General features: G+C 39.6%; 1 protein-coding gene across 1 annotated transcript in view; it reads right to left on the minus strand.

The window, feature by feature from the left end:
• Positions 1-5,656, minus strand: part of tlcd3a (TLC domain containing 3A) — a 42,628-nt gene extending 36,972 nt beyond the window's left edge. Inside the window, exon 1 of the mRNA XM_063488224.1 lies at positions 5,320-5,656. Within this exon, the coding sequence (XP_063344294.1) occupies positions 5,320-5,450 (131 nt within the window). The 5' untranslated portion in view covers positions 5,451-5,656. The remainder of the gene's footprint in view (positions 1-5,319) is intronic.
• Between the last annotated feature and the right edge of the window lie 6,119 nt (positions 5,657-11,775).

Below are 11,775 nucleotides of genomic sequence, written 5' to 3' on the forward strand. Positions count from 1 at the left end.
GTGGCAACTGAAATGTCACTGATTGGTTTGCCAAGTTGTTTTTGAAGACTCAAGCTAAGCATTTTTAACCAGAGTTATTATAAAAACTAAACCAAAAAGAAGTGAAAAAGCATTTTAATTAAATTAAATAGAAGTAAAAACTAAAGTCACTTTTTAGACCCAGAAGCTAAATCTAGTATTTATAAACAGTCTATGAATACTGTCTAACACAGTGGTCCTCAACCTTTTTTGCGCCACGGACCGGTCTTTAAGGTGTCGCAGATAAATACAACAAAATAAAATGATACAACCAAGACAAAAACTGTTGTATTTTGTAAATATAATAATAAATGCAAATTCACTGTGTAATTGTGCAACTTTTTTAGCGGCGTCCTCCTGAAATGCGCCAACAACATTGAGAGTAACATCCTCCGCACTGCCCCTTAATGCTCTCTGGTCGCTATGGTAACGCGTGAATATTTCTTTCAAAATAAGACACACAACTACAACACAGGAAAAGACCCAGGGAAACCGAGTTAACGATAAAAAGACTGAAAACCATAAACTTCACACCCGAGCCTCAACTCTCGCAGCCAACCAAATGACTCAGTCCGTGGCCCGGGGGGTTCAGGATCACTGGTCTAACCTATTCTATTGCATATGCTGCATAAAATAGCACTATAGGGTCTTTAAGTCTGATGTTATTAGTCGTGTTTGGGCCCAAACTCCGCTGCAGGTCCCAAAGTCAAATGAACAATGCGGCATCACTGAGAGTTGAAAGTTCTTCCATCTGTAATAATATAATGGCTGCTTTACCAGGTGTAACAATTAAGTTACCAGGCATCCATGAAAACAGAATGTATTAAATTTAACAGAGTTAGAAGTTAGCAGGGAGTTAGCTCGCTAGTTTCCATCTAAATATAATATACCATGACTGAGAGATTTCTGAAAAAAATTAAGACGTACAGCCCTGCTAGCACTTCCGATATAAATGAAGACAGGGAAGTAAACAGCAGTGACGTTTGTAGGGTTACTGAAGTTGGGCTAGCTGGTATATAATGATGTGCTACATGATCGCTAGCGACACAGCTATGTTAGCCTAACATAAACACAGTGAAGCTGGAGGATGAACGCTAACATTTTTCCACCCAATAAAAGTTAAGTTGAGGGTTCCAGATGGTTAGGGACAAAAGCAATCGCATGGCAGGATGTTGTAAACAGACCAAACGTCAGTCAGGAGAACAACTGAGATAATCCATCCACAATACGAGGTTAGTCATTAATTTACTGCTGCATGAGCTGGGCTGTAGTTACTGCGTATGGTTTTAAAAACGGAGCTTTAAAATGAATAGCGGTAATAAAAACCGAGAGAGGCCGACAGTGATCACTGACTGTTTTTAGGACTTGTTGAGATTAAATAGGACAAGATACAATCATTTTGACATCTACGATTATTATTCCTTACATTGAGGTAAAAATAATTGTTCTTTCACTGTAGAGCTGGGCGATAAAACGATAACGATATGTATTGCGAAATAACTTTTTCTCGATAGAAAAATTAAACTATTGCGATAGACCTCATCTCTCTCTTGCTCTCTTAAAAAAAAAAGAAAAGAAGAACAGCCAATCCAAATTAAGAAGCGCAGAGCCGAACCAATCACAGCCGCAGCGTCACGTCACGTGACTTGTTATGTACAGCACAAGTGCCAAGCCGCACATTATTATTATTAGTAGTAGTAGTAGTAGTAGTATTTCGTAGTGATGTGTCGGTCGCGAACGAAATGGCTCTTAGAGCCGGATCTTTGACGTGAACGACGCGAGCCGGCTCCTTATCGCGAGCCGTGGGTTTTTGTTTTTTTTTTTTCTTTCTTTCTCTCACCCTCTCTCTCTCTCGCACTTTTTTTCCGCTTCACTCCGCACACGAGCCTTGCGCTTTGCGCTGAGAAGAGGGGGGAGGGGCGGTAGTTACACTCGCAGTAGCACAGGAACAGAGAGGGAGAGAGAGAAAGAGAGCCAGGGACAACAACGTCACATTAGAAAGGTATAGTAATCATCCACAACTATTTTCAGTTGCGGATGATAAAGGATTCAGAAAGTTCAGAAAGCTGTACAAGGAGAGATTGAAAATTTCCTTTTAGTTCTCAGTTTATTTGATATTGACAAAAGTTAGTCAATTTTGTCTGTTCTTCTGTAAAACAAACAGATTTATTTTTAGAATTAATATTTTGTTTCTAAGTGGAATTGACAATTTAGTAGTCTGTTTTGTTTGTTCTATTTTGAAACTTAAACGCTTTAGCGGCTGCCTTTTGTGTAGTTTGCAATATTTGCCTTTATTTATCTGAAAAAGTCTGATGTTCCTTAAGTACATCTACCCTGTTGAACTTATTATGGGAAATAAATAGTAAAATCAAGACAAGCTGCTGATTATTTCACATTTTACTTGTGAGCAACGGCACATTTAAATCTTACAAATATAGTTATTTGGCTTATATCGTGATATATATCGTTATCGCCTGAAATGAAAAAAACATATCGTGATATGAAAAAATCTTATATCGCCCAGCTCTATTTCACTGATAAATTAGCAAACTGCAGCAAAAAAGTAGACAAATGCTTAGGAGGACTTGACAGCGCTAAGTAGTTGTGGGCTGCCAAGCTACATGTAGTTACATCTCCAGCGAGGTGCACAGTGTAGGTTATGTCGTAGGGTTTCCATGGGTTTGTGTATCTACTCCAGTGATTTGAGACAGAAGCATAAATCCTTTGTAAGGCAAAAGTAATGTAACAAATAGTGTAACAAATTACTTTCTTCAGAGAGATGTATTATGTATGGAGAAACATTTTTTTCTAATTGCTGCATACTGGACAGCTTTCTGTATTGAGCAAAAAGAAACTCATCTCATCGATCAGTGGATATTACAGTCACACTGTAGTTAGGACCATTTAATATATGCTCTGGTCAAAAGCTTACATGCAATCATTATGGGGATGAAATTCATGATAAACTTGAGCTTTTAATGATTTTCTTGAACGCTTCTTTTTCCAGGGTGCAATGACTGCACAGCATACATCTTTAAGGACTTTAAAAAACAAAAGCTGGGTGCACAAGTCTGAATTAATTTTGGATTTTCTCTAATCCACACAGGGTCAAAAGTATGCATACATCCCCACATGGTTAAATGTCACCTTAGGAAGGTGCACATCAACCAGATGTTTTTGGTAGGCATCAACAAGCTTCTGGTATAATTCTGGCGGAATATTTGATCACTCTTTTTGGAAGAATTGGGAGTTGATTTAAATTGATTGGTTTCCTGGCACTGACCCGGCTTTTAGGCATAGTCCACAGATTTTCATTAGGGTTGAGGTTTATCTTTGGGAAGGCTATTCTAGCAGCTTCATGTTCACCCGCTTTATCTGTCCCAAAGCATTTTTGATGCGTGTTTGGGATCATTGTCCTGTTGGAAAACCCAACTGTGTCCAAGTTTCAACTGTCTAGCAGTTGGTTTGAGGTGACATTGAAGAATTTGCAGATAAACCTCCATCACTATTATTCCATGAACCAGTACCACTGGCAGCAAAACAGCCCCAAAGCATGATGCTACCACCATGCTTCTACCGTGCTTGACAGATGTTAGTGTTCCTAGGCTGGAATGCGTCACCTATAAGGCCCCAGTATACTTGCCACCACAACATCGTCTCACACTCACTTGTTTTTATACGCGCTGATGCAGTATTCTCCTGAACGCTAGGTGTCGCCACTCAGATGATAGCGCATCACATGAGAACTAATATAGGATAAGTAGTTGTTAAAACTTGAAGCCAAGACAATGTTGAGTGTTTTTTCCACAAACTCTCAAGTGTTGAGTCTCAAACTGTTCCACCATCTCCCTCTGTATATCTGTACGCCTCTGAGCTTCTGTACTGGAATATTAATATGGCAGTAAAAACCAGCACGATTGCAGACTCTTGTCTTTAACCCAGCTGTGGCACCCACAGCACAATGCACCATGTTAAAAAAATCAAGATGTGCACGACCAGCCATAGCGCCACAGGATGTGATGTCAAATCTGGTGAGTGACACACAGAACAGGGCAAGCATAATGGCGCATTACTCCTCCAAACATACTTGCTGTCATTGTAGCTAAATAGCTCAATCTTTATTTCATTTGATCATAAAGTTTTTCTCCAGAAGCCATTTCACTTGCCCGTGACCCTAATACGAATATGCCAAAGAGACTGGATGGATGACATTTGGCTTGTCCATGTGGGTAGCTGCAAACTTTAGTCAAGCTTGAAGGCGTCGATTTTGCGGCAGGGGCTTCATTTTTGCTCAGTACCCTCTCACTTAACAGCGATGTAAAACTCATTTCAGTATAGGACACTGATGTTCCAGAAGTTTCCAGTTCACGGCAGCCTTGAGCCCTGGTGGTTCCTGGGTTGTCCCTGAACATCCTAACCAATTTCCTATCAGCTGAGGGTGATAGTTTGGACTTTCTCACTATTCTGAGTATTGGTCAGTCCAATAAGTACTGTCAAACGAATCTTTCTTTTTTCCTTTGCAAAGGGAAACTGCTAGTTGTAGTGAATGGTGATCATTAACATGTTAACAGACCATGATCTTGTCAATTTAACACTGTAAACCTTCACTTATTAAAAGGTGTAAGTAAATGTATGTATATAATATTTAAACCTGTATCGATACTTTTGTGTGTGTGTGTGGATTGGAGAAAACCCAAAATAGATTCAAAGTTGTGCAACCAATTCTTGTTTTTCAAAGTCCTTAAAGATGTATGCTGTAAAACCATTCCACGTTGGAAAAAGAACTATTCAAAAAAATCGTTAAAAGCCCCATGACAATCATGCCATGATAAGTACATGTAAACTTCGGACCACAATTGAATGCATGTTAGTGCACCTTTTTAAGCACATTATCGATTTCGCAATCATGCAAACAAATAACAAAGCACTTGGCGCATCATGCTTACAAAGACTCTTTTTAAATCCTGCTGTGGTATTTTCCTACAGGGGACCCATAGTTTGGATTTGCTGTATCTGCAAATCACCGTTACAAACACTCTTCGGGGATTATTGAGCCCAATTTGCAGAAAAAGGAGCACAACAAAAATGTAGCAATAAATAGAAAAATATCTTTCGCTTAAAATGACCACACTGGCTACTCAACATAAATAAGTTTTCGTCATGTATGAAAAAAATACAGCACACCAAGGAGCTAACGGGATGAGGGAAAATGTCCGTAGCTACAGAGCGCGGAGTAAGCTAGCACCGGGCGCTAGTTAGTGAGTTTGTGTTGTATAAAGTGGTGAGTTTAAGCTGGGTTACCTCTCGCTGACCAGTACCACGTCGGCATCGCTCCAGTGTTTGAACACACACGGTAGGATCTTCCTGAAGGCGAAGAAGAGACCGGGGAAAACTACGGCGCCACACGCTAAAACTTGCAACATCCTGCTCATATTTTCCTCTCTAGCCGCCCGGACACCTGACTCTCTCTCTCCCCTCCGCGAGCTTCGACCGTTTACACGCGGCTGTGAGGCATTTTTCACGCGGCCGGGTTCGGCGTCTTTCACCGGGAACAGTCCACCATCAGCACACACACTCGCACATACTCACACACACTCCGCCGAGGCTCAGCAGCAGCAGCACCAGTGTTGAGCTAACGGCAAACAGACGTCAACTGCCCGTGGAGACTTTCAAAATAAAAGGCTTGACCTGCGTGTTTCCCCTAGCGGAAGCGGTAATATCGCAACACAAACCCCACTAGGCTTTTATTTTGAAGGTCATCCTTTTCACAGCATTTACGGTAAATTTAACAACTTGGAATTTAACAGTGTTTTATTAAAATTGCGGCTTGTATTTTCAGCTTAATTTAAATCTAGATATTAATGCCTTTGCAGCTGTTGTGTATGTGTTATAGCACATAGGCGAACTACGTCCTTTAGCGAAAGTAGTCATACAACAAAATCAGTAGTTGCGTAAGCAGGCATTCGATTTTTTTGTTTCTCCACTTGGGGGCAGTGCAAGTGTTATATCATCACCAAGTTTGTGTGACGGATGTGTTATGGAGCACTTGTCAGCAGATAGAGCTAAATTATCAGATAAGTAAGAAACGTGTGTAGTATTCACCCTCGACTGAGCGACTGAGTAAAGCCATGTGTGGCATTTAAATTGTCCTCTGTGCTCAGCAGCTCGTCAGTAATTTGTTGCTGCTGAAAGCAGCCTTCTGCCATTGGAAATAAGGGGTTATGTAAATGATGAAAATCCTTCAACAGCAAATTAAAAGAGGTTAAAGAACCATGGGGCTTAGAAAGAGAGAGAGAGAGAGAGAAAACCTTACACCGGTGACTCTGTCTCTGTATCTGTCCACCTCTCATCTGAGGTCATCAGTTTCAGGTACTGCTATCAGCTGACTCTTTTTAAAGTCAGTTAACCTGACTTCGCTGAGCTCTGTCAGGTAGTGTCTGATAGCTGCTTGTAGAGTGTCTGGCATTGAGATTTTATCTAATCCTTTATTTCTGTGTGTTTAACTAGTGCAAACAGTGGTGGCGCTTTTTCTTTTTAAATTTGTTATTCAGTCCTGTGAAAAAGAGATTTAAAGATGTGCTTTTCTGTGTTACTGAGCACAGAACAGTAAGGTTTTCCTGTATGTGTTTTTTTCTATATATTTTTTGCTTTTATTTTGACAATGAGCTTGTCTATGAATAAGGGGATATAATTGGTGTTTTCTTCTAACTCTGGTATTTTTTAATCAATTTTGAGCAAAAACCCATTAATGTACTCTCTAATACATATCTTTATAATATAATATCCTCTATTAAAGTGCCTTTTTCTTTGTTAAAACCTATTTAGTTGAGCAGGTTTTATCATTCTGTTTCCTAATAATGGGTCCTAATGTTGGCTTCAGGTCAACATGGTAAAGAAATGTGTAATAAATAGAGAAACAGAGCATTGTTTATTGCATATCTGAATACTAGCATGGAGGGTCCGGGAATGAGGGCAGCTTATCTCAAAAGGAAAAAAAGGAGTTCAGTTTGAGCACAAGGTAAAGGGTCATACGGCTTATCTGAATGCAAATCTCAGATGGTAGCTGCTTTCCTTATCATTATCATAGACACATAATATAAACACCCCTATAAAATACTAATTTCCGTATTTGCCACACCCAAATTCACCGTCCTTGGACATTCCAAGTGGATGGAACTGTTAAAAATGTAACCATTTTATTTGCAAGAAAAACAAAGTGCGGGCCATGATTCAATACCCTGCAGAACCACTTTTAGATTATGAAATTCTTGAATATATTGTTTTCTGCATGACTTTTTCTCTCACATTGTTGTGGGGAAATTTTGGTGGCTTCAGTTCACTGAGGTTTGCAAGTATTTGTTTATGCAACACTTTGACTGGGTCAATGCAACACCTTGACTCTTTTCTTTTTCCTGTTCGGGATCATTGTCCTGTTGCATGAACCAGTTTTAAGCAATCTTTAGCTGTCAGACAGACGGCCTCACATCTGACTCTAGAATACTTTGATGTACAGAGGTCGATTCAATGACTACAAGGTTCCCAGATCCTACGGCTCCCTTCACCACCGTGTTTATGCTGTGGTGATCATAATCACTGTGGATATGTTGTGTTTGATTGTGATTATGGCCAAACATCTCCACTTTGGTCTGCCCAGGTGACATTGTTCCAGGAGAGGTGGGATTATCTTGCTGCCATCTTCTTTAAAAAGAGAAAAGGCTTTCCACCGGCAACTCTTTCAAACAAGCCATGCTTGCTCAGTCTTGTTCTAATCGTACTGTCATGAATTATAACATTTGACATCGTAACTGAGGCCACTAGGGTCTGACGTGTAGCTCTTTGGTTTTTAGCAGTTTCTTAGAGAATTACACGGTCTGACTTTAGGATGAATTTGCTGGGACACTCACTCCTGGGAGGATTATGACCGTCAAACTGCCCAAACCTCTGCTTTTACGTGGGTAGTTTCATTAGCTAACGATCATTAAATCATGTGCATTTGTTTAGCAGCACCTTGATCTCTTAACTCCATTTGGAACAGTAAGACCATGCTTTTACAATCCTGCACAGATACCTGTGAAATTCTTTTCACATGACTAACTATATTTTTCCACATGATCCATACACCAGCCGGTATTGAGCAGGCTATATCAGGTCCATTCATTGGCATGAATGTCTAATAGAATTCAGATTAATGTAATTAAACCCTAAAATTAAAATGTGATGGCGTTAGGAGGGACAGAGGAACTCACAAACAAGCTGCCCAAGCAACAATGTTTGAGATGATAGATTAATTGTCACGGTCCTGGGTCTTATGACCCAGTGTTTTGAGTTTAGTTTATTTGGATATTTTTATGATTATGGTCATGAGTTTTTCTAGTTCTTTGTTATTAGATTCCCCTTGTGTCTTCCAACCCCTGTTAAGTCTCCCCTGCTCTTCATGTGTTTCATGTCTGTGTCTTACGTTGTCAAGTTCTGGTTGTCATGTCTGCGTCTCATTAGGTTTCCTATTTTATTTTGAAGAGATCTTGTGTTTGTATATTATGGTTTATGTTTTGAGCCCTTTGTTGTACCCTCTTTGTTATTCCCTAGGTTTCAATTATGGTTATCAAAAGTTTAGTTCTTAAGTTCTGTCATATGGCTTCCCTGTGTGTTCCATGTTGCCTACTGTGCCTTTCTGTACCATGTTTCAGGTTCTTATGTTCTGTCTCCCCAGTTGCTGTTAAGTTACATGTCTAGAGTTCAGTCAGTGTGTTTCCTGTTTTACTTTGAAGGTCCGTGTCTCATGTCAGTGTTTCTAGTTTTACTTCCCTTGTCTCGTCCAGCCTGATTACTCCCAGCTGTGCTCTCCTTCTGTGTCTCATTCCCTCATTATCCCTCTGTGTATTTAAGTCCTGTGTTTCTCTTTGTCAGTGTCGTAGTCTCCCTCATGGCTGTGTTTTCCTGTGTGTCAGTTTATCCATGTCCCAGTTTAGTTTTGTTATGGTTTTCATGCCATTCTGCAATAAAAGCAGCTTTTTGAGTTTAATTCCTGTGTAGTGAGTTTTGCGTTTGGGTCCTTCTCCTGCCTGCACACAGCCGAAACATGACATTAATAATAAAAAATAATCACTATCTGACAGTTATATACAAGTATTATATACAAGTAAGTTATAAGTTAAATACAAGTAATCAGTAAAATAGCAGACTTGCTATGAAGTATCAGATAAACAGAAAAATGTTAGCTCAGAGTTTCTAAAACCCACAAGTTGCATCTTTAAAATGCTCATTTTACACCTCGCTGTATCTACAAAAGCCATAAAAAGGTAAAAAAAAAATAACACATTTTATGGCAGAGAAGCAGAAACTGCTTGATAAAAATAACTTTACAGGAATCATTTTATTGCCAAAATAGGCATATAAATTATTAATAGTTTACATTTTTTGGACATTGGACCCTAATCAGCTTTTGGCTGCAGTTTGGCTTTGCGATTAAGGGATTATTTGTTTTTTAAAGCTTAGCCTGTTTTGCTTTGAGTCATTCTAAGACAGGGGTGGGCAACTCCCCTCGAGGCCTGGAGTTGCCCACCCCTGTTCTAAGCGATAGCACTCCATGATCCTTAAGTCACCTTACAAACCTTTTAAGCCTCTGCTGTCAGTTACTGGCCATTTGAATATGTGCATTTGTACAACTTCTGAAATTTTCCATGACAAGCAAATAACACTGATTACGATGATCAATCCTTCCGGTGCATTTGATAGGCTGTAAAAAAAACTTGGCGAGTTCCAAGCTCCACCATGACAACACGCCCATGATTCCTTATTGTAAATGTGACCATTATGAGATGTGTTTCATTTCCTCTGAAAATGTGTAACGATGAATAAAAAGTGAAGAAATCTAAAGTGTAAAGTCTAAACTGTGCGTGTGGCTGCCGGATGAGTGTTTGATTGTTTCAGAAACAAGCATGACCTTTGTCAGAGACGTTAATGATCTCTGAAGGGATCTGCAAGTGTAATGAGGAAAACACATCCGCCATGAAAGGAGCCATAAACGCTATCGGCCTTCCACAAAGGGGTAATAGGGCTTCGTACAATTTATTATTGATCATTTTGAGAATACAGTTGAAATTTCGAGATTAAATTTGAAATAGTAGTTTAAGTATAAAATTCTTAACAATATTTGTAGATGACTTAGTTAAATCGTACTTCAGTATCAGCTTAGGTAACAGGGAACGGATTTCTCTTGGCCTGGCTTGTGCAAAATAAAGTGGCTGGCGATTAGTTACACCCTCGTGCAGCAATGAGGATGTACGCTGTATCACAAGACACGATAAGACAGCGGATCAAGTTATTTCACTAACTCATCTACACGAGGCTTTTTGTAGCAGGTGTAGGAGCTGCGGCAGTTGTTCGACTTGACATGACAACTGTAATAGTATTTTGAGTAGAATCTTGAAATTTCAACTTTAATCTCAAAATGAATATTCTTTTTCTTAATGTGGCCCTAATACTCCATTGTAGCCTTTTCTCTAGAAAACAAGAGAAATCAGCAAATCTGGGAGGCAAAGAAAATCTAAAAACTGTCGAAACTTTACCGTGCTGTGTCCTATTTGCTGTCCCGTAACCGGAACAGGGTTAACTTTTCCACGACATCATCGTCTGTCTTATCCTGTTACTGATACCTTATCATAGTAAATAGTTTTATAGTTTTGGGGTAGTGGTAAATGTGTCTTGATCTTATTTCTTAGACCACCGTTATCCCTGAGTGATGTCAAAATACTCAGAATTCACTCACAGAATAGGTGGAGTGTACTGGTGCCACATCAGGACAGATGCTGATGTCGTTTTAGAGGGCGTGGGTGAAACAGTGTAGATTAGGCCATGTGCAGACTTGTTTTGGAGATTTGGGTGGATTCTGTACAAAATAAATTCCACTCAACAAAGATAAAATCTAATGACACAATTATTCTGGGTGTGCGCTAATATCCTAGTTTCTATGACTCCCTCATGTCAATAACACATCTGTCACTTTTATTGCAGATGTATTCTTAACCACAAAGAATTCAAAGTAATAAAAGTGCATACTGCATGATGTAAAACTTACTTAGCCTTCAAACATCCAAGACATCTTAGATATTTCAAATGGCTCTGTGTTTGTCATACCTTTACTGTTTCTGTTGTGAGTGTCATCCTAAAATGTAATAATCCGAGGGCTGAGTCCAGAGGATTGCCAGGACAGTTAAGATACTGTGCAGAACCTTGTAACTCCCAGGCCTCTGGTAGAGGACCTGAGCTTCAGAAACTCACACATACAGTCAGGTCCATAAATATTGGGACATCGACACAATTCTAACATTTTTGGCTCCATACACCACCACAATGGATTCCAAATGAAATGAACAAGACATGCTTTAACTGCAGACTGTCAGCTTTTATTTGAGGGTATTTACATCCAAATCAGGTGAACAGTATAGGAATTACAACAGTTTGCATATGTGCCTCCCACTTCTTAAGGGACCAAAAGTAATGGGACAGAATAAGAACCATAAATCAAACATTCATTTTTTAATACTTGGTTGCAAATCCTTTACAGTCAATCACAGCGTGAAGTCTGGAACACATAGACATCACCAGACGCCGGGTTTCATCCCTGGTGATGCTCTGCCAGGCCTCTACTGCAACAGTCTTCAGTTCCTGCTTGTTCTTGGGGCATTTTCCCTTCAGTTTTGTCTTCAGCAAGTGAAATACATGCTCAATCAGATTCAGGTCAGGTGATTGACTTGG

Source organism: Pelmatolapia mariae, linkage group LG10_11, assembly GCF_036321145.2.
Source record: "Pelmatolapia mariae isolate MD_Pm_ZW linkage group LG10_11, Pm_UMD_F_2, whole genome shotgun sequence".
Classification (NCBI taxonomy): domain Eukaryota; kingdom Metazoa; phylum Chordata; class Actinopteri; order Cichliformes; family Cichlidae; genus Pelmatolapia; species Pelmatolapia mariae.